At 39.9% G+C, this 21,949-nt stretch overlaps 1 protein-coding gene across 1 annotated transcript in view; it reads right to left on the reverse strand.

Annotated features, from left to right (window-relative positions):
• The window catches only part of dscamb (Down syndrome cell adhesion molecule b), a 91,076-nt gene extending 78,931 nt beyond the window's left edge, over positions 1-12,145 (reverse strand). The window contains exons 1-2 of the mRNA XM_035679392.1: positions 11,833-12,145; positions 11,501-11,647 (exon numbers count right to left, since the gene is read on the reverse strand). Coding sequence (XP_035535285.1) covers positions 11,501-11,603 — 103 coding nt within the window. The 5' untranslated portion in view covers positions 11,604-11,647; positions 11,833-12,145. The remainder of the gene's footprint in view (positions 1-11,500; positions 11,648-11,832) is intronic.
• Between the last annotated feature and the right edge of the window lie 9,804 nt (positions 12,146-21,949).

The following is a 21,949-nucleotide window of genomic DNA, read 5'->3' on the forward strand; positions in this document are numbered from 1 at the left end:
TGCATTCCATCTCTTCTTGCTGAGCAGGCAAGGCCTCTTTGAGCCATTAGGCTCCAAACAGCTGTGAATGCCTTGTTATGCGCACAGCAGTGTATCATTGAAGTCAGAGAGAGAGCTGGTAATATCTAATTCAGATAAAAAAGGGTCCACCCGACATCTTTGTATGTGCGGAAAACTCAATTTAGGCTCCTTCTCCTCTCTATTCCTGTCTGCGTCTCAGCCAGGAGGCCTCATTTAAAATCTCTTCTTCCTCACATATTTTGTGCTTACGATCAAATCCCTGCAAAAGTTGTGACACAGCAGTTTTCATTGATTATCTTCAAACTTTTGCAATACAGTTTTATTAGAACCAAAATGGATTTCTGTATTGCTGTATCATTATCCTTGATCTGATATGCTCCATCTGTGACTTCTGAAATCATCTTGTGCCCAAAACCATTTTACACGTCTTGAGCTAAATATTGTTCAATGCTTCCTCGTTATACTGTACATATGCTCATTTAGGCTTACCTTGTGCTGAGCCAGTATGTGTATGGCACTATGTGAGAGTGTGGCAGTTTCATGTGATTCAGCAGATCCTGTGCTGTGATAATCAGCCAGGGGACAACAGCAGCATTTTATTTTGTAACTGCAAAGAATTTTTTTTTTAGCATATGACTAAAATTGCAATGCACTGAGACACAGTAATAAATCACAGGCATCGTAAACAACAGAAACCCACTCCACCCTCAGACGGATTGTCAAATCATATACATTTGCCTTTTAATTTACACTATTTAGAGCTAAAACAATAAGTCGACAGACAAAATCAACATTATGATAATCAATTAATTCTTTGTTGAAACACAAGTTTAGCAAAAATAGCAAACATTCTCTCTTCTAAGAAAATTAAACTTGAAAAAATAATGTTCTTTATCTAGAATCAACATATTTTGAGCCACGTTCTTTGGATAAACATAAACTTATTATTGGTTAAAAATAAGCATAAAGGTCAATAATGCCTTTCAATGCAGCTGGTTAGTGAAAGTGTTGGTAAGGCATGTCAGCCATCTACAGAAATGTCCAAGAAGAATCTCATCAACACACAATTTCCATTGTTGAGAGAAAATAGACAGAGGAAGGAAAGGTGAGAAAGAGAGAGAAATGGAGAGTTTGGCTGGGAGAAACAGACAACAATTACACTTGCCCTAGGAGGCCGAGGGAACCTGACCACGTTGCTATGGAAACTCAAGTACAGCAGAAAGTAACAGGAAAATCAATTCAGATTGAGCTTATCTCTCCCTCTCTCTCGCTCCCTTCTCATTTCACAAGGGCTACAAAGCACGTTTCCACCCTGAATTACATTTTAACTGTTGCCGCGCTGATGCAGCACTAATCACAACAAACACAGTGATTTTTCTTTTCAATTCCCTTAAATGACAAATGTGGATTACAGTAACCAGAAAAATACGCCTTCAAACACGCACACCTCTGAAATTGTATGAAAGAAAGATGCAAGCATGAATGTGCTACGACTCCACACAAATCACCCTCTGTCTCAGGCACACCATTCATTCTTGCTCTTTCTTTCCCTCCTTCCTCACTCGCTCCCTCGGAGGGGCAACGGCAGCTGTATGCAGGTGATAAGCGTGTGCAGCGCTGGGCGCTTGGCTCTGATTGGCTGGCTCGACTCCTACGCTGATGTGAAGATTGCAGGCTGCGTCTGTCAAAAGGCCACTCTGCTCGTGGTTGTCACCACGTGACATCACTGCCACAAATGACAGTTCGACAGGCCACACTCACAGCGCAAAGCCTGAGATTTAAATCGTTCCTCCTTTAATGTTTCTGCATGATGCTTCCTCTTACATTTAAGACCCAATCATAGACAGGATGTATTGTAATAACATCATAAACATAATCATAAATGTATCAGAAGTAACAGCTCTGATCATCTGATACAAAGTCAGGTGATGACAGGAACTGACTGCCTGTCGCCCAACCACCCCTCTTATTTTCACCACAGCCACTTAGCGGCAGCCTGCAGGGAGTTTGGGTTTTGTTTGGATCTTAGTCGTTGGCTGTACAATGCCAAGGTGAGGTCAAAGACAGGCTGCAAGTAAACTCGGTGCGTGTGTTTGTCTGTGTGTGTGTGTGTGTGTGTGTGTTCTCAAGGCTCATGCCAAACAAGAGGCAAGAGGAGAGAAAACGAGCCTTGAAGAAAAATAATGATGCTTGAGGCCTCATACATCAAGAAAAAGATAGAGGGTCACCTTGCAGTGAAGTCAGCTGGTCATTTGCTACTGAGGAAGTCAATTTGGGGAACGATTTGTTGGAAATCACAGGACAAGTCAACTGAGACTGATGCACTAAGACTGTGTAGTAATTTCTTTATTACTTTATATGGGCTTATTTATATACTGACACTGATTTCAACCATTTCACTTGTGTCTTACGATCAGACACTTCACTTTAAACATAGAAAGTCAACCTGTACTCGCAAAAGGAAATCATTTTGTATATTTTATGTCATGCTGCATTACAAGTGCTAATTTCACCAATAAGAGCAGTCTTGATACAGATAGACTAATGGTTCAAACCCATATTAGTACAGTATATATAAAATCCTCTAAATCCTACAATCCTCCTTTAAAAGAAAAATTTATCAAAATCTTAATTTTTAGTTAGTTTGGTTCAAGTCCCCAAAACACTGGATCCTACATTTTCCATAATCCAACCCAATCTCATCCGTGCCATGTTTCAGACTTTTTGGAAAGCATCCTCTAGAGACACAGAGGACAGTATACGATAAGTGTTTTTTAAACAGGATGAGTGGTACTCTTTGAGACGAGTAAACTGAACTATATTGTGTAAAATCGGTGGATTTCCCATTTTTAAGACATGTTCTGAGACAAATCTATAATGTATAAATCCATACAGAAGCATGTTTTTATGATAAAAGTACTCAGTTAGATCTCCTCTTCTGATTGGTGTCCAGGAGGTCCTCTAAAACCATGATCATGTCTAATCAGTGTTACAGATGCCCAGCAGGGAGGCACAGGCACTGTGTGAAAGTTTAAAGAGGCTCAATGTGATTTATTGTATTTCTCCAGATTTACCACCCTAGGAGCAGAATAAGACCATGTATTAATCCTTGATTGGGTGGAAGACGGGAGAGAAAAAAGTGGAGTGCAAAATCCCTATTAGGTCAGCAGAGTGATTTGTGTTATTAAGTGCCTTTTTTACTCTAATCAGTCACTTTTAAGATGGGATCAGACACTGTTGCAATATGGGATGTGATTGGGCACATCAGTTTGTCTCCATTTCCCCCAGCGCTTCAGCCGGGAACATATGGGCATGTTTCTCTATGAACCACACCACCTGTCACTAACACACACAGGCACATACATGAACAGTTAGCACCTACACAGCCATAGTCATCCAACAGCACACATCCAAGAGAGTTTATAAACAGAAATTAATTGCTTGTTCCGGCTGTAATTAGCTCACACCATGCTTATTACTAATCTGTGTCTTGGCCTGACGCCAGGCTAGTTCTGGCCCGGCTCCAGTCCATTTTCAACACAGTGTTGCTCTACAGTAATCCATAAGCTCTGGCAGGATGGACCTGTTCCACTAACTGGGCTTTACTCAACTATACACACATATTTTGAACTTTCCTGTGAATGAGTCATCATATTAACCTATTATCATACTATTATTGCCTTGTCTATAAATGTATTGTCCTACAGTCCTCCTGTACAGTGTGAGTGTGCTGATTTCATAACAAACTGTGTAAGATCCACAATAAAGTTAAACTGAATATCGTCTTGTTTAAGTGGATTTCTTTCGCATGAGTCATGCGCAGACACCCTAAAACTATAAAACAAATTTAGGACATCACTGTAAACCAGATTCCTGCAGTATAATGGGAGAACACTCCACCAAAACAGTGCTTATTTAAGCTTCTGTCTTCAATCCAAGTCGAAAACAAAGGGGCATCCCCATCACAGAAAGCCAAATTGCCTATTAAAGATGAGAGCATGTTCAGTCTCCCAATGCGCCCAGCCATCAGCACCCTAATCATTCCCTGCCTAAACAGCCTAATGGCTGCCATATTGCTACTGTTTATTAGTAAACACTGATGGAAGAGTGCCCGCTTCAACAGTTGTTGATTTTGTCTATCCGTATGGAGTATCAGCTGGGAATCACAGCCACCGTGCCAGAACGTTGTCTGCTGTTCAGTCTCCCGTCACTAAACAGATTGCTTTATTGTTTTATGTGCATAGTGATTAGGATGTCAGTAGATGGCGTAATATAATACATAAACCTTAGATAAAGCATTAAATAAATTTGAGAGCTGAGATCAGCCCTTCTTCGGGTATTTTCACTTCACTAGATTGTTCGACTGATGAATTATGAAAGACAAAAAATGGGAATATGAAAGCAAGGAAGAATCCAAATGTGCATTGTATTTCAGCATAAATTACAAGTCTGTGCCACAGCCGCTGAGCCAGAAGGACGCTCCGAAGATGACCTTAGGTTTAAGATGCTTTTGGGAAGCGCAGTCCAAGATCGATTTCCCTCCATCTCTGTCTCAGTAACCCTTCTATCGATCCTTATCAAATATGTATCACGTCCTCAAGCCTTCACCGCAGCTAAGATGGAGACTTCAAACAGTTCAAACAGAAAGTCAGAGGAGAGCTACGTTTCTTTCTTTCCAAATGGCAAATCGCACAGGGAAGGTGTGAATCCAAAATAATAATGTGAAAAGACTAAAGATGTGAGCCATACCATCCCAAAACCACAGCATATTATAAAAAAGCTTTAAAATAAAAATGTAATCTCAGCTATTTCAAAAGCTGTGACATCAAAGCTTTCAAAATAAGACTGAATGAATGCTATCCTAAAGCAAGCTGTACAAAAGACAGTGGGTTTAGTCTTCACAAAAGGCAACCGAGAGATATGCTGTGCACACAATACATGAAGAAAACACCCCCTAACTATCTCTGCTCTAACCCCACTTCTTACTAAAAGGGTCTTGTCTCGTCCTCTTCCAATTCCCCAAACTCCCCTTCACACACCACTCATACTATATGTTGCAAATGCACAAAATGCATCCTTCAGCTCATGTTCCCATAATTCTCAGTGGCAGCATCATGATTAATGCACACAACTATTGATTTTTCTTTCTTTGCTCTTTTTTTTATTTTTTTCAGGAGAGTAACCCCCCATCCCCAGCCCCCAACCCCAAACACCTCCTATTTGACAGTGTCACACTTTGCACACTGTCCCTCACTCATATAGACAATAAATATACATTTCAGTGAAAAGAAATGCACAATTACAGCACCATTACAGACACACACACTGTACAAACAATAAGCACCCCCATCTCCCTTAGCTTTCAGGCAGCTGTGTGTGTGAGTGGACTGGGAAAAGGGGTGCAATGAAAGACAAGGGTCAGCATTTCACTAACTGCTGATCTGTGTGGGAGGAGGGGGGAGCGAAATGATAGGCTGTGTTGTTTTCATAGGGTTTCACTGCAGGATGGGTGGAGTAGCGTACAAAAAAAACCCATATCCATGCACCCACAAACACACTCTCACATATGTGTATGGTATATTTGCACGCATGTAAATGTACATGCACATATCTAGCTGTTCCTCTCAATTGCTATGTGGTTATATGTAGGGATCATGCAACTCCAGGCGCTTTCCTGCCCCTGAACAACAAGATCAACAGACCATGTGTGTGTGAGAGAGACAAACATCTGGCGAGAGACGGAGAATGAGAGGCAGAGGCAGATATGGAGCAAAGGAAAAGTGAGTGAGGAAGCGAAGTGGGAAGAAGACAGAGGGAAAAGATCATGTGGCTAATGTGACGCAGTCCATTGTTTACCAAAGAAAAAGCCTCACCCACTCTCCTCCTCTCTACCTTTCAAATCTCCTCCTTCTCAGTCTCTTGTTTCCCCAACTCTCTTCTCACTTCCTTTCCTCTAATCTACCCTCTCTTCCTCTATATTTCCTTGCATCTTCTTTCCTCCCAAGCTCATTTCTACCACTGTGCCCTCCTTTCAAGGTTGGCCTGACTTTGGGCGTGTTGAATTTACAGCCCCGTCTCCGCCTGCCTCTCAGTGCCCTCACTGTCAATCTCAGTGAAAAATGGAGGCAGTGGCACATCACTGGCATGATAAATTCCTGCTGAGCAGTGATCCTGTAAACCAAACACCTACAGTAGCCCCTTTGAAGAAATCCTTAACATTCCAGCGACTGAGCTGGTGGCTGGTTAAGACTGTGATTCTATTAGCAAGCAAACTGTTTAATTAGCCTCTATAAGCACTCACAAGAACCCATGAGAGAGGAGTGAGCAGAATGCGAGAGTGCAGAAGCACTTTCATCGCTTAAATGCTAAACGCACAGCTGGGAAGCGGCCGACATAAATGTGACTGAAAAATGTAACTAGAGATTTTTTTTTACTGATGCCATGAGTATTGGTGGGACTTATTTGCATAAAGCAAATAAAAAAACAGCATTTTCCACGCAAGAGGAAATTGACTGGGGCGTTGTGCCAAGCAGGTTATGCAATGAGATGAGAAGAGAGGAGAGAAGGCCAATAGTCAAGGCCAGCGGAGGAGGATGGAAAGGAGTGGAGGATGGAGAAGAGAAGAGAGGGGTAAATAAAAGGAAAAAAAAGAAGAAAACAAAGCAGAAGGTGAGAAGGAAAAGTGGAAGAGAAAGGAGGCACTTACTGATCTCTGCAACATAAACCATGTCAGATAGTGTTGTTAAAAATATATATTAAAGAACAGAAATCCTATGTACAGTACACAAATATAAAACTCAGTTACTAGAGTTAGTTTGAGTTAAGTCCAACTAAGGGTGGACAATATGGATAAACCCAATCATGTTGTATGTGATTTCATATCACAATATAAATATATATCATGATATATTGTTGTTTTTTAGCTAAACAAACAAATAATAAATAAAAAAATACCAGACAAATTAAAGTATGGACACTATATTTAGATAAAAACTGCCATAAAGCCGTCTCATATGCCAAAATCTCAGACAATTGACAAATGTATATTGTCTCACAGTATATATCATAATATTGCCCAAAATTAAATATAGGAGAAAAAAAGTGATAATGGGATGGAATAGCAAGATGGTGGCACATGCAGGAAGTAGGAGTGGTTTATGGAGTCATCTCTGTCCACCAGCTTTTCACTGAGTGTGCGTCTTAATACAGACTAAAGTCTCCGGTCCTCCATCTCCAGCCTAATCTCCAGCCTGAAAAGATGAAAGGCCTGCATGTTTGTTCCAAAGAGGAAACCCTATCTCTCCACGCCAGAGAAGACCTCTCTGCCTCCATTCTTCCTTTCTTCTCTCTTTTTCCCCCATCTTACCTCACCTCTCCTCACCTTTTTTACCTCTTTTCCTGTCTTCTCCAGGGGCGATATACAGGCCAACTGTCCGGCCTGCACTTCCTTATCTAAGGCTGTGTCAGGCGTCCCACTGGATGAGTAACTGGATGAAGGGGGAAAAGTGTAGGACCGCAACTAACGTTTATTTTCATTATGGATTCATCTACAGCTTTTGGATTTTTTTTGGTTATTCATGGATGAATTATGGTCTGTTTAATGTCAGCAAATACCGAAACCAATCCCATCATAAGTTTCCAGAGCACATGGACATCTTAAAATGTCTTGTTTTGTCTGATAAACCATCATTCATTCAAATAGTTGACTATTAGTTATCTGTTGATTGACTAGACAAATTGTTTCAGCTCTAGAAATACATTTTTCTAACAATGATTTACATTAAGGTGCAAAGTTACAAAGCTTTTAACTTCAACATTAGAAAGATGTTATTATTGAAAATCTTTGTTTTATTGATACACTCAACTCATGATTTGATACAATTCACAATATTAGATTCACAATACAATTTTCTCACTATTTCTTTTAAACAAAATGAGACTGAAGACAGGTTATGACTAAAAAAGTTTTTTTCATACAAAAATCTACAAAATATATTTTCCTATATCTACTTCATCAAATTATAGCATTCTTTTTTTATTTCTATAGTAGGGTAACATTGAAACTGATGTCTTTATACCTGGATACCACAATTGATATATCTTTACATTTACATGACCAGCATGTCAGCCTTTGTTAGCCTAACCTAAACCAAAGTGTCTTTAGTAAACTAATGATAACATTAAACCTGTTTTACATGTTGAGACGATGAACAGAATAACATCCAGCTTTCACTGTTGTCCCAAAATCTCAAACCTGGTATTGTCCCAAAATTCATTTGAATTAGGTTGGTACTGGTCTCCAGTATTTGCAAGATGCCTACACTTACAAAAGCAGATTTAAATGGATGCAAATGTTGACACATGCATTAAAAGCTCTGAGAACAGCACTGTGTGTATCATTTGCTACAGAGATTATGTTGACTCCACGCCATGTTGCTTCTATATCCGTAAAAAGGTATGAAAAGTCAATAAGAACTCACTGTGTGGGAGATGGACACACAATTGTACATGGTAGGTACAAAGGAAAATAATCTCTGCAGCTCTGAGTAGGTAGATTACAACGAATACTGTACTTTAGGAGGACCCGAACAGACCAAAAGTGACTGCAAGTAGACAAAAAATGTATGCTCAAATTGCACAACATACAACTGCACACATCTTAAAGGAGAGTGCAAGGTCTCAGTGACAAAATGTTGTTTGCAGCTCATTCAATATCTGGCCACTGGTTTTGTTGAAGCCCTTCTTTGCAACCAAGGCCGCCCAGCTCATTACGCTGCCTCATATCATGAATGATGCGAGACAAAAGGAAGGTAGATGGAAAAACACAAAAACACACATCATCCCAGCTTCATCCCTTTTTCAAAAGCATGGCCACTTGACACGCAAACACACAGGGGCATGTGAATAAACACAACTACACAGACATAAGCCTGTGTACACTGATACACAAAGGTGCATGTGACAACAGCAATACACACATGCATTGAAATAAAGGTCCACCATATAAAATCCTGGCAGCAACACAGTAGGACACAGCTCAACTCATCCCCTCCCCGCTCCACTTTCTTTCTTTTTTTTTTGCCTCTTTCATCTCTCTATTAGCTCTGTCAATTGTTTATCAAAGGCAGCGAGGAGGCGATCGGAGCCGGGCATTTGAAAGCTCGTACTGCGAGATCCATTTTAATATTCATGACGGGTTAATGGTATGTTAGTGGCAACATTAGGACCCAGCGAGGTTGCGTCATGCTCATTCACATTGAAAACAGGCCGCTTCAAATGACTACTAAGCAGTCCTCATTCTGAGAGGTAATTCATATTGTAATTAACTTTTCAATCACAGTTGATTAATTAAGACAGGCCCTAGTCTGTAATTATGCATCTATTTTTGACCTTAATGTGAATCACTGGATATTCAAAGATTTCAGCAGCCATGATTTGAGCCAGTTTAATCTCTACGTGCAAGTTTTTGATCTTAAAAAGCACATTTACACCTCACAATATGAAACAAGCAGACACATTTGACAGTAATCAGTTGCGATCAAAGGTTTACTTGTTTTAGGATAAACTGTGGATGTTCATCAACATCACATCAAGTGACATCATACACTTCTTTTCTTCAAGATAACCATCCTGGTTATTTTACGTCTCTACTAAGAGAAAGAGCCTTGACTGTTCTTCCTCACATTCTGATGCACAATGCAAGAAAGTGCGCTTGATGTTACCATTCCCAACAAAAACCTGAGATTAATAATTCAGTGTGGCTGTGGGATAGCTTTATTTTGTGTCCACTGAGACCAAGTCTTCTTTCATGAAAAATTGAAAAAAAAAATGAAAAGAAAAAAAATGAAAAAAGGAGGGAGTCGGAAAACTAGGCTGGGTCAAACTGCACCCAGTTGCCACTGTCAAGCCCTGTTGGTATCCTTGTGGTCTCTCGCTCGCTCGCTTTTCGCTCACGCACAAACACACTCACACACACATCCTTCTAACCCTCGCTCCAAGAGTAAACATACCCTCTCCATAACAGTGCGAGGTGAATCCGCTCATGCATCAGAATCGACCATCAAATATTTATCACGGAGTAGCAGTGATTTTGACAGTGTGCTCATGCTTTTGACAGCACTCGCCTGCTGCAATACTTATTGGAGTAAACACGGACAATCCAATATCGTTGTTCTTTTGAACGCTTGCGAAAGAACTCAAAAGAACACAGAGCGTACAATATAATCCATCAAAACTTCACTGCATATTCTATAGGCTGTCTGACCTGTTGTAAAAAAAAAAGGAAAGATGTCATTGAAGACAGTACAATAAGAGCTGATTTAAGAAATGATTGGCAATGATTGGTTTTTCAATATAAAGGATTGACACACACACACGGACAATTTAGAGTCCATACATGAAGACATGTTTTTTTTTTACTGCTTTTCCTAATTCAGGCCTTTGCTTTTGCTAAAGGCGTAGAGGAGATTGTTTTATTTTATCCTCATAATGGACACTTTTTTCAGCCACAGTTGAGATAAACATCATCTCTGAATCTTGTCTACATGATTCATTTCATTTACAGAACGTAATCATATCTGCACGCTGCATATTCACCTGCTCTCCGTGACATTAGGCAATGTCTTCAACCAGCGGCTCGCAGCGAGTAACTCCAGTAACCTCGAGTAAATAAGTCGCTGGCATGGATCAGAAGACACATCTTCATGCTTGAGCAGACACATTTAAAATGCCACCAAAACACCGTCCCAGATTCTGCCCTCAGTCAAATGACATCAAGTGCTCACTTACAGGTCCCTGAACGCCCCAGTATGAAGCGAAAATCAGCCAGCGGGCAGTACATGGAGCAATCAAGAGATAAGCATCCCATTTAACTTGAGTAAAAATCCAACCCGCAGAATGTTCTGGTGTCTTGCGTTATCATGCTGTGCCACTGGATTCAAACAAGGAGGGTAACTAGGTCAATGATGCTATGTAAACTGTTCCACTTTACCCCTTGCTGGACTCAAAATGGAGTTGGCTGAGGTGGAGTGTGTATAGGGATAGTGACTCAATGTGACAGTTATCAACATCCTCTGGCTAGTGAGAGGACAAGGCCTGTGCAGAGCTGCAGAGCCCCGGTAATGGCAGACTACGACAGTAAACAGGTAAGAAGATGACTCACAGTGAAACAGAACATAGTGTCCAAAGAGCACAGAGCAGAGCGGGAGGGGGCTCCTTCCATCAAACATTTAATCTCACATTTTTCTCTTTACCAAAGTGGGCACCAAAAGGCTTCTCTATGTGCTATAACTGAAATAGCTCGTGCAAAGTCACAAACGTGGTCATTTTAACATTAACACTGGAATTTAACTTTCACATATTACACATTAGGCTTGATTTTTAACAGGTTGTGTTCCTGGATTTATTTGAGCACTAAAAGCTCTGTACTGAAGAACCCAGTTACACTCTGTACAAAGTAGTGAAATATTACTTGTCTTACCTGAGCTGAGTGAAACTGTGTCTTTCTCCCATGATACAACAGTGACGTAGGCCTCAACAGAAGCAGGGATAATGCACTTGAAGACAGCTACACTGCCTCTCATAGCCTTCTGGTCAGCCACTCTGACAGTGTAGGGTTCCCGTGAGACTAGAGAACAAGAAAAAAAAAACATAAATACACGACGACTGTTACACACAAAAATGTAAAGTTAGGGTAAGTGGTTTTCTCTTGCTCTCACTACTACCACTGCCACTAGTGCTACTGCTATTTCCCTTACCACCACCGTTAGTGCAAGTACCCCTGCTACCCCACGCCCTCCTCTGTGGACTCACCAGCTTTGATGTGGACATCCTGACTCCTAATCTTGCCAGAAGGGTTCTCGGCAGTGCAGTAGTACGTGTTGTCGTGGATCAGCTTGCTGAAGCTGGATGGCAGGAAGTTGAAGATCTGGAGCGTTCCATTAGGGTGGACATGGCGGATGCCTGGGACATCGTAGATCTCCTCGCCGGTCGCCAGATACCAGCGCAGCGAGGCTGGCGGCGCACCACCAGCAGGACAGGGCACCGAGGTCCCTGTGGTGCTGGCAAATACTACCTCTTGCAAAGATGCATTGACAAAGTATAAGCTGGAATGTAGATCCTCACTGAAAACTGCAAGAGAGGAAACACAGGATCTTTACTGTTACAACCATGTATTGTATTTGCTATTTCATTTTTATTATGGTGCTGCGTTGTTTTTCAGATACATGCATTCATTTATTGGTTGTTCATTGTATATGGATCACTGTAAATAAGGTTTGGAAGTAACACATTGAACGCAATCTGGACCAGAAATTTTGAGACCTTGCTTTTCTTTATATTTAGATCATTTGGTATGAAAATGTTTATTTAAAATATAAATAATTAGAAAGCACAAACCCTTATTCCCCTAAAGTAATTCACTGTAAGTGATTCTATTTATGGTACATGATCAGTAGTTTTGGATTCATCAATGTATTCCCATCCCTGGGACCTCGGGAACATTAAATTAACATAAACTACTATCAATTATGAAATAAGGTCAGTTGCCTCGATTATGTTCAAGCTTTAATTCAAGCCAGCATCACAGTGAAGAGAATGACGTTAAATGCCGTTTGTGCAGGAGCATTCTCTAGAGGAGAGCAGGGTAATAAATGTCAATGTTGGACCAATTAGCTCCATAGTAATCTACAATGGTTCCAGAGTGACGAAGCCTGCACACATTTGCAATCTGAGATTCTGTTTTGAGAGAGAGAGAGAGAGACTTGTTTGTATTTTTGTTTTTCAGGCAAAAAAAACTATGTACAGTATTTGTGTGTGTGTATCTCGCTTGCCATCTCAGCCTGGTGACGAGCCCAGAGGCTCTGCACTAAGTGGCTTACAGTGGCACTGGCAGCTGGTTTGGACCCTCCCTGGGGAGAAAACATTTTAGCACTTCATAAATTCCTAACAAGGTTTCAAATTGCAGACGTTTCCATCCTTTTCTCTGCTCCAGCAGCTCTCAACCAGCAATGAGACACTCCAATGAGCTGCTCATGCACACACACACACACACACATCCACACAACACTCATTTGTTGTTTACAAATTAGGAATACACATTCCAAATTATTAGCACACTAAAGATCAATACTGCAGCATTTTTTTCTACAAGAATGTGTTGACATATTGGAGATCTAGACATTTGCATCATTTCTGAAACAAATCTGCACTCACTGTGTTACAGAAACTGGTATATGCATTCAGATAATGGGGACTGACTGGGGAGTTTCCATCCACATGAAAGAGGACAGAGGGGGCCATGTCCAATAACTGATGTCTCACCATATGCATTATTATGTTGTGAAAGCTTCTAATAATGGCTATGAAAACATGTTTTCATATTGATTATCAGATATATTGGATTAGCAGAGGTCACCAAACTCCACGTAGTAATATAAATGAAAAGGGGACAGTATAATATAAATTATCCTGCTCTAATGCACCTAAACAATATAAGAAGAGTCATAGAGATGCAGAGTCCTGAGGACTCTAATCAGCCAAATAAATGGAAACATATCTGTGTTGGAAATTACATTGGTGGAAAGTACGGAAAATTATGATACTTTACTTTAGTATTTTCATTGTTTGCCAATTTATATTTCAGCTCGCCTACATTTTGAAGGGAAAATGTTGAGCTTTTTACTCCATTGTGAGTTTGACAAGGAAATAGAGTGTAATGCTAAACCAGTAAACAACCCCACTAGTTAAAATAAGTTCAACCAGCTACAACATTTAATGCTAGTTACACATGAATGCATCATTACTATAATTACAATCCAACAAAATAATATATAAAATCCTATGACCCTGTGAAAGTGGTGATTCAGCCTAATGAATTCAGTACATTTTGCTGAGAATACATCTGTACTTATAATTACAGGACTGCAGGACCTTTAACATAACATATTTTTACATTGTGTCATTACTACTTTTACCATTACTTAAGTAAAGGATCTCAGTGCTTCTTCCACCACTGATAAGCTAGATGGTGTCAGTTTTAGGGCTAACGTAGCTTAAGCTAGTTAATGCTAGTTGAAAACGTCAGCCCTTAAAATGTCTCCTTTTGTCATACATTAAGGCTAAAAGGACAATAAACCTGTTTTCTCTTAGTAAGCAGCTTTTAACATACAGTACAATAACACTGCTTATATGAAAACTTGGAAAACAACATTATGCAGCTGTATGCCAGAAAATGAATCGACAGCCTGCAGACACTGTAGTCAACAACTGAAGTGCAATAGAGCTTGTATCAAGGTGTCACGCCTCACTGATAAGGTGAATTTCAATCAATATAAAAATGTTCATGTCCACAAGGAGTGACACTACAGATAATAATTACCATCACATTTTGCTGTTGTAGAGCCAAAACTTTCTGACTTGAGAAAATATTATGAATACAGTATTAGTATTTTTAGACAACATATATTATAACTTCAACATGTCAGCTGCGATGTGGCCTGTGGGGCAGCCTGCAAGTAGCAAACGTAGCAGCACAGTCTGATGACTGAATCCATCTATTTGTTTACCTGCCTATAGGTGACACTGCTTGTCTCTGTATGTTTGCTGATTTCATTTGCAGAAGCTAACAATGCACATTTCTGACTCACTGCTGTACAAAACTATGTGTTACTTCCATCTGTGAATTGTACAAGGTGATGACTAAGAATGCACCTCTGAATCTGCACATATTTCTATGTTTGTGCAAGTGTTAGTCTCCCCATATAATACTGCGAACACCTTGCAATACTAGCAAGTCCAGGTGCACTTCTATCTATCTATGTATCTATCTTTCCACTACTTGCCAGTTGCCATGCAAAGAATAACAGCCACAGTGTTTAAAGAACATTTTGATTATGTGAATGAATCTCTGAAAAACTGAATTTTACTAAAAAAAAATCATGTTTTTCTCCTGAATTAGTGAAATGGAGCCTAACCCTCATGGTAATAAGCAATATTGTTGTGCTTTGACAACCACATATACAGCATCTGAATCTTACAGAGCATATTGCATATGAAACACACTGGTTCTTTAATGTATTTGACTTATTTTATGACTTAATTTTAGAAAGTATATGGTGTCAGCAGAGGAACTTCTGTATACACTTGTGTACAGTCTCTCTTCTCTCTCTCATCAAAAAGTTTTAGTCAATTTGAATCTTTTAAAATGTGGTGGGATAGGGTGCTGGGTTCTCAGTGGGTCTGTGGCACCGGCCAAGATGAAAATAATACATCAAAGTCATATTAAATTCTGATTCATTCTCTTTTTTCCAGCTGGCACAGGGAGTATCAATCTTCTCGGTGCTCTGTTGATAATACAGACTGGAGCCATGAGGGGACTGTTCATGGACAGTGCTCAAGGTTAGTGAGAAGGAGAAGACACTTTGAAATCACTCATGTCTATATATTCAAACACGTAGCCTATACTGTTACACTCAGCAGACATTTTCTTTGTGTGTGAAATATAAAATGTCCTTCAATGTGATTATACTGAAGAGTCTTTGTAAATTTGGCTTATGTATTAGTATTGTAACATCTCAGCAAAATACTGTCTGAGATCCTGCTTTGATGAATGAATGAATTATGCTCATACAAATAGGATTTTGGGCAATAAGTGATGACAAAAACTCTTTTGCAAAAATAATTTGCACCAATTTAAAAAACACTAAATAATATTTTCTTCATTTAAAAAAATCCAGAGAAAGATGCAGCAGGCACACATCAAAGTTTTCAGCAAACATTATTTGGGTACCTCGTACAGCGCCACAATAGCAAATGGCTGGAGAGAAGTAGATCAAAGAAGCGTGCAGTTGCTTGGGAAGCTTCTATTCTGTGCAAGCATCGGAGAAATTGGATTAGGATTTATGTCATGGCTGTTTTGATATTCGTCTATTTCACATATTAAAAGTACGTGAGAGCAACTCAATTTAGACTGGCTGAGTGATAGCGAGATTGATTTAATTAAAGAAAGAAATGGACTCTGGTGGGAAGGGTGCATATCACTGCGCAACTCGTTTTCCTAATTGACTAAGCTCAGGAGCCAGACCACAAATGGTCCAGTGACGCAGGTACATCACCCCCTCAGACCTCACAAAGAGCTCCATGTCATGCCCCAACAAACGGCCTCAGGGCCCAGCCACTTACTACATTGCCCGAGAGGAAATAAGTAATTGGCATAATTTTTCATGAGCTCAACTGTAAAGGTGAAATAAATGACACTGTTCAATAATGCATTATATGCATCTATAATTGACTATGATTTTTTTCCCAACGGGATATCTTCAGGGAGAAGGGAAGAAGGAAAAAAGCTGTGTCATTTCAATCTTTCTGTTTCAGGGCCAGCAGGAGAGTGCCCGAAAACCATACAACCAACCAAAAGCACCAACCTTATTAAAATTTGTCGAGATGACACGTGACTCTGGGTCATGTTGTAACAAGCATTTTTAGATGACAGTTGGACTTGCAAAGCTACATCCAGCACACTGCTGGTGTTTCACAATCTCTACAGTGATGAGGAGAGTATAAAGTTACTATAGGTATACAGACAATAACTATCACATCCATGTATCATTTCCATAATAAGAAATGGCATACATATAACCAGATCAAAGAGGACTATCTCAAAAACAAAAGTGCTGTCAGTGTTACCTGTATTAATAGATTTCTTTATCAACCATTATCACATATTATCACCTTTTAAACTGATATGGCGAACTTGGAAGCAAACATTGACTTATTTACACATCAGCACAGCAGTTATGGAGCAACATTATCATTCATTTGAAGCCACATTTCTGGGCACCTGACAGATTCACTTAGTCCAGTATGTGCCTTCATTTAGCTCTCCACCCATTCCTGAGGCACTTTAGTTGCGAACAGTGTCTAGTATTTTGGTAAGTAAGTTAGTGTCAGTGGGTTTTTGGTTAAAAAAAATATGTATAATTCTTGTCTATCCACATAGAATAAGTAAGTGTGGTCTTTCTTCTACTCCTGCTTTTAATCATTGAAGCATTGATGCGCGTGTATGCTACATATTAATACAGTTTCACACACACCTTCACAGCTCAGGGCTGACAAGTTAAGGTATTTGATAACCACTGCCTTGCTTAATAGCATTTTGAAATCTGCTTTCAAACAGCAGAGCTCTATTACTAACTTGCAGTCTAAGTGTTTAAATCCTCCACAAGAATGTGTCTTAGTCTGTATGTCTCACAGTTTTCAGTAAAGAGCAATGCACATGACAAGGTTTGAAACTGCAAGGCCTCAATTTTAGCAATCCAACAGACACCGGTGTATTTGTATATTTGTGGATTCTAACATAATTTTTCTTAAACTATCATGCCGATCTTTACAGTGCATTACAATGCACTACATAACTGTACAGTACTGTAAATAAGTAACTGTAACTGCTTGAACAGAATGATTACTTAAACCTAAGCAAACTTATTCACATAATTTGTATCAGAATAAAGCAAAAGTCTGTTGTCTGTTTTTTCCATATTAATATTAAGACAAAAATCTAGTCTAAACTCTATTGAGCTGTTTTTTTAATTTATTATTTAATATGGGATTTTGGGAAAGCAGCTGCAGTTGTGTTCGCACAGAGTTACTGTACAATATGACAAACAACACCTATGTTTCAGACAAGACTGTGATCCTTCACACAATAGAGCTGATCAGTTGACAGGGTGTAACCAACCATGACAGTGTGCTTTCAGAGCCACTGGGGCGCTTCATTTAAGTAAACGTGCAATCAATGCCAATGGGAGCAAACAGCAGGTAAAGATGAATTCACTAACTGGCTGTTTGCTGAATCACAAGAAGGAAGAAGTTGCAACAAGATAACATTTTTAATCTTGTATTTACAGTTTAACTTTACAGTTTAACTACGTTTGGGGAAGCTGCGACTCGGACACCTGATCAAAGCATGTTCAAGTCATGTAGAGTTACTCTCATCTCATGTACCTGCAGCGTTAAGTGAATGGTCCCAGTTCCACGCCGGAAACCGGTGACAACCTATTAACTCTCACTTCATAGTCACATATTCTGTCTTTCATGCAGCCGCTGGCTTTTTCATGAACGCTCTCTGACATGGGAAGAAGAGAGAACAGCAGAGAGCAAACAAGAAGAGGCAAAGAGAGAATCAGAGAGACAGTGGGATTGATTCAGCTTCCCATATTTCAGAGGGCACTCGTGTTGCATCTGTTGAGCGAGCAGAGCCATTGTCTGAGTTGTCATCGCCGCCACGGTAGGGGGACTCAGCACTGCACGGCAGCGTGGCACCGGGTGCTTCACAGTGACAATGTGACAGCAGGAACCCTGGGTAATTAAAGCAGCTCTCTGCTCTGTGCCCTCAGGGCAAGCCTGCCTGGGACGTGGAGATCATACCTGGCTCACTCACATTCAAGACTCACAGTAGCCAGAGCAATTTTCCACCTTAACAAATTCCTATTGTGGATTAATGAATAACAGCATTAGTATGATGTATGCACTGCTCGTGATCAAGCTGTGTCCACAGCTAAAAACAGAACTTTGACCTGTGCATGACCCACATTTGAAATATAGTGTACAGGCATTTTCTTTTTTCATTTAAACTGATTGAAAGAGTTGACAAACCTATTTTATCCAAAGCACATTTAGAAATGAACCTGAAAATAATATATAGCTGCTCTGAGACAGGCAGACAACAACCATTCGGGGGCCAGGCAGTCCAGTGTGAGTAAGCATTCCCTCTGATCTGATCTGCCCAGAGGCAATACACCATGCACGGAAGTTAAATGACTGTCTTCCAATTTGCTCTCATGAATATTAAGCAGTGCTGTGACAGTAGAAAGGGTTGGCTGTATGCAAGCTGCTGATCCACACCGACAGATCTGTCCTCTGATGTCTAGGAGGGGCGGGAATCGCTAAAACGAGGCCCCCAACAGCAGATGAGCCTCCTCCTCCCTGGTCTATTTTCATGTCTTAAATGGACCAGAGTGGCTGCCTGTCTCATCAAGGGGAAGCCAGAGACCCTGGACTGTTTCTCACTTTAGTAAAACTGAGCGATAAAGACATTGATGTCTAAATTATGCTGCTGCTGATGATGATGATGAGTGCATGCGAGAGGATCTGATGAGGGATTATACTGTAGCAAACTATAGCAGCTCCCTCTACTGCTGCTGATGATGAATAAAAACTTCCACTAGTACAAATCTAATATTGCAATGTGATGTAACCACGTAACGCACAAGGAAGTGTAGGGAAACCCACGTCTGTGATAAAGTAAATAAAACAAAGATTACATCCAGTGTCGCATACATTCACTGTAGGTTTACTATGAGTTTGGTTTCACCTTGTGAATCTAGAAAATGCAACAGCAGCTTTTGCAATTAGAAGGAACTTATTACAGTTATTTAAAATTTCAACACCTGCAATCTTACCTATTAATTAAAATAATTTTCTAATTTTACAAAGAACTGAGGAGAGCGGCACTGAGGTATTGCCTCCCCTCAACCTAATTAACAAGAATAACTAAGTATTTATAGAAGGCTAATGCTAATCCTTTTGACAAACAGTACTAGGCGAGTATATTTATAAATATTTTTTATGGTTGATTTATTCTTGTGAGGTGCATCATTGGTGGTTTGCCACATAAAGTAATACACACACACACTGACAGAGAGACAAGCAGTAGCTTTTGAATGCAGTGTGTATGGTGGAGATCACAACAACCATAAAGATTACTGTTTTGGTATCTACATCACAATAAAATGTATTTTTGTAAAGTCACAATAAATCACCAATCTAATTGTGATATTAGTGTGGAATCCATATCTGACCATTTAAATATATAACTCATTTTCATTATTTTAGTTTTTGGGGTTTTTTTCCACTAAATTTGACAGTGTCAAACATATATGCTTGTTCCAGCACTTAACTGACGCTATACATCATGTTTACATCCATTAAAAAATGTGACCTTTTTATAGTCTAAGATGAAAAGGTTTGACAATGACAGTATCAACGATGCTTTGCTGCATAGTGTGACGAAAGAATACACCCCTTTGGTGAGTCTGCAGGGGCTGAAGAGGTTAAGGAAAACATCGTTGGAATAATTGAGAAAAATTGAAGGTTAAAAGGTTAACAGAAATGTAACGCCACAAACCTGTCACGCAATGCCAATGATTCCACAAACAGAAAATACACAATAATACAGAATAAATGGGATACCGCTGAACACATGATGAACACAAATGTCATCAGATGTTTCAAAAACAATATCCAGGTTAACAACAGGCACGTTTCTGCCCACTAATGCTCATTTATGCAACAAAAAAACACATTTCAGCAAATATATCTGCTACCTGTTTATTAGTTATCCAGTTCTAAAACCATTGTTATGGCTATAATTCAAGTTCCGCTGTTTCCAGCCAGTCAGTAATCCAATAGTATGTTATTATGACATATGCTGTATTTTGGATGAGTTCAGCAGGTGCATGGGCGCTGATGCAGTTTGCCATGTCAGCAGTAGACATCAGAAACTTCCCTGCTTTAAGATTCTCTTTGTAATTTACTATTATACTTAAACATGTCTGATTGAGACTTGAGTGGATATAATCGAATCACACCCAAACTAATCTAATGCTCAGCATACACAGTCTCTCTTGATAACACGATTAAGCAGCAGCGTTCTCGCTGTACAGATGCCTGTTGGCAGAGGCCTTACCTCCGTTAAACAAGTAGACATGGCACATACTGGACAACCAACCTTATTATGTCACCAAACATTAAGGTTAAGGGCCTTCAAATGAGTTGCTGTTGATGGTGTCTTAACATGACCGCTGTCCACCTGCATGCCAGCTGAGGTAACGCAATGTCCACAGAGGTTTCAGTGTATGTTGGCTGTGACATGAGAGGCTGCTGAAGACAGTGATCTGACAGTGACAGCCTTTGGCCCTTGTGTTATCTGTTAGCTAGCACTTGAGTTGTCTGTTTGCTAGCTATTGCACACCCTTGTGAAATGGTGGCAAAAAAACTTTATATTTTGAATTATTAGGTGGTGACTCATCTCAATTGGTCACCATGTGCTGAATTTCATCCTTCTGCATGCTTACAAGTCCACATGAAATGGCACAATGGCAAAATGAGCTAACCGAATCAATAAATGCATTTGTAGTAGTAGTAGTAAAATAAATAATAGTACTGACCACAGAATTACTTATTACTTATAAGTTGTGGTAGCTATTAACTTTGATGGAAAGGTAATGGCTGCCAGGATTATCTCCAGTGGCAACGTTTTTTTGGACTATCAGGACTTTGACACCAGAGCTTGGGGTTTGCGTGCTGAGTGGTTAAGCTTCAGCAACAAGAGCACTTTGGTAAAGGTAAGGGAATGGTGGTTTTGGTTAAATGTTTATGTAAATATGTCTCAGTCTTTCTCTAGGTGTGTTATATGTATTACATAATTATCATTTAATTCTATTGGGTCCCATTTTTCTTTTTGTATCGGTTTAGTATTCCTTTAATTCCATGTGATTGTTGTTTTTTCTCTTCTACCTTTTTTTACAGCACTTTTGAACTTTGTTTTGAAAATGCTGTACAAATATACTGCACTCGCTACTAATATTGTACAGGTAATAATGTCATTATAAGGCCATGGTGGCCCTTTGAAGATATACCTCTGTCCCTGTTTTGTCCAGGAGACGTCTGTGACCAGCAGCTGGTGGAGTGTGTTAATGTTGATGTCACAGCAGCTGGCTGCTCTCATCCTGTTAGCTCTGCCTGCCATTATCAGCCCCCCACCACCCTCCTCCTCCTCCTCCTCCTTTAAAGCTGCTGCTACTGCTGCTGCGTGCCATGCTCATTTTAATACTCCAGACTCATTTGACCGTCTTTATGGACTTATCATATT

The sequence above is a fragment of the Morone saxatilis genome, unplaced genomic scaffold (genome assembly GCF_004916995.1).
Source record: "Morone saxatilis isolate NCDOM2014 unplaced genomic scaffold, NCSU_SB_2.0 Contig8, whole genome shotgun sequence".
Taxonomy (NCBI): Eukaryota; Metazoa; Chordata; class Actinopteri; family Moronidae; genus Morone; species Morone saxatilis.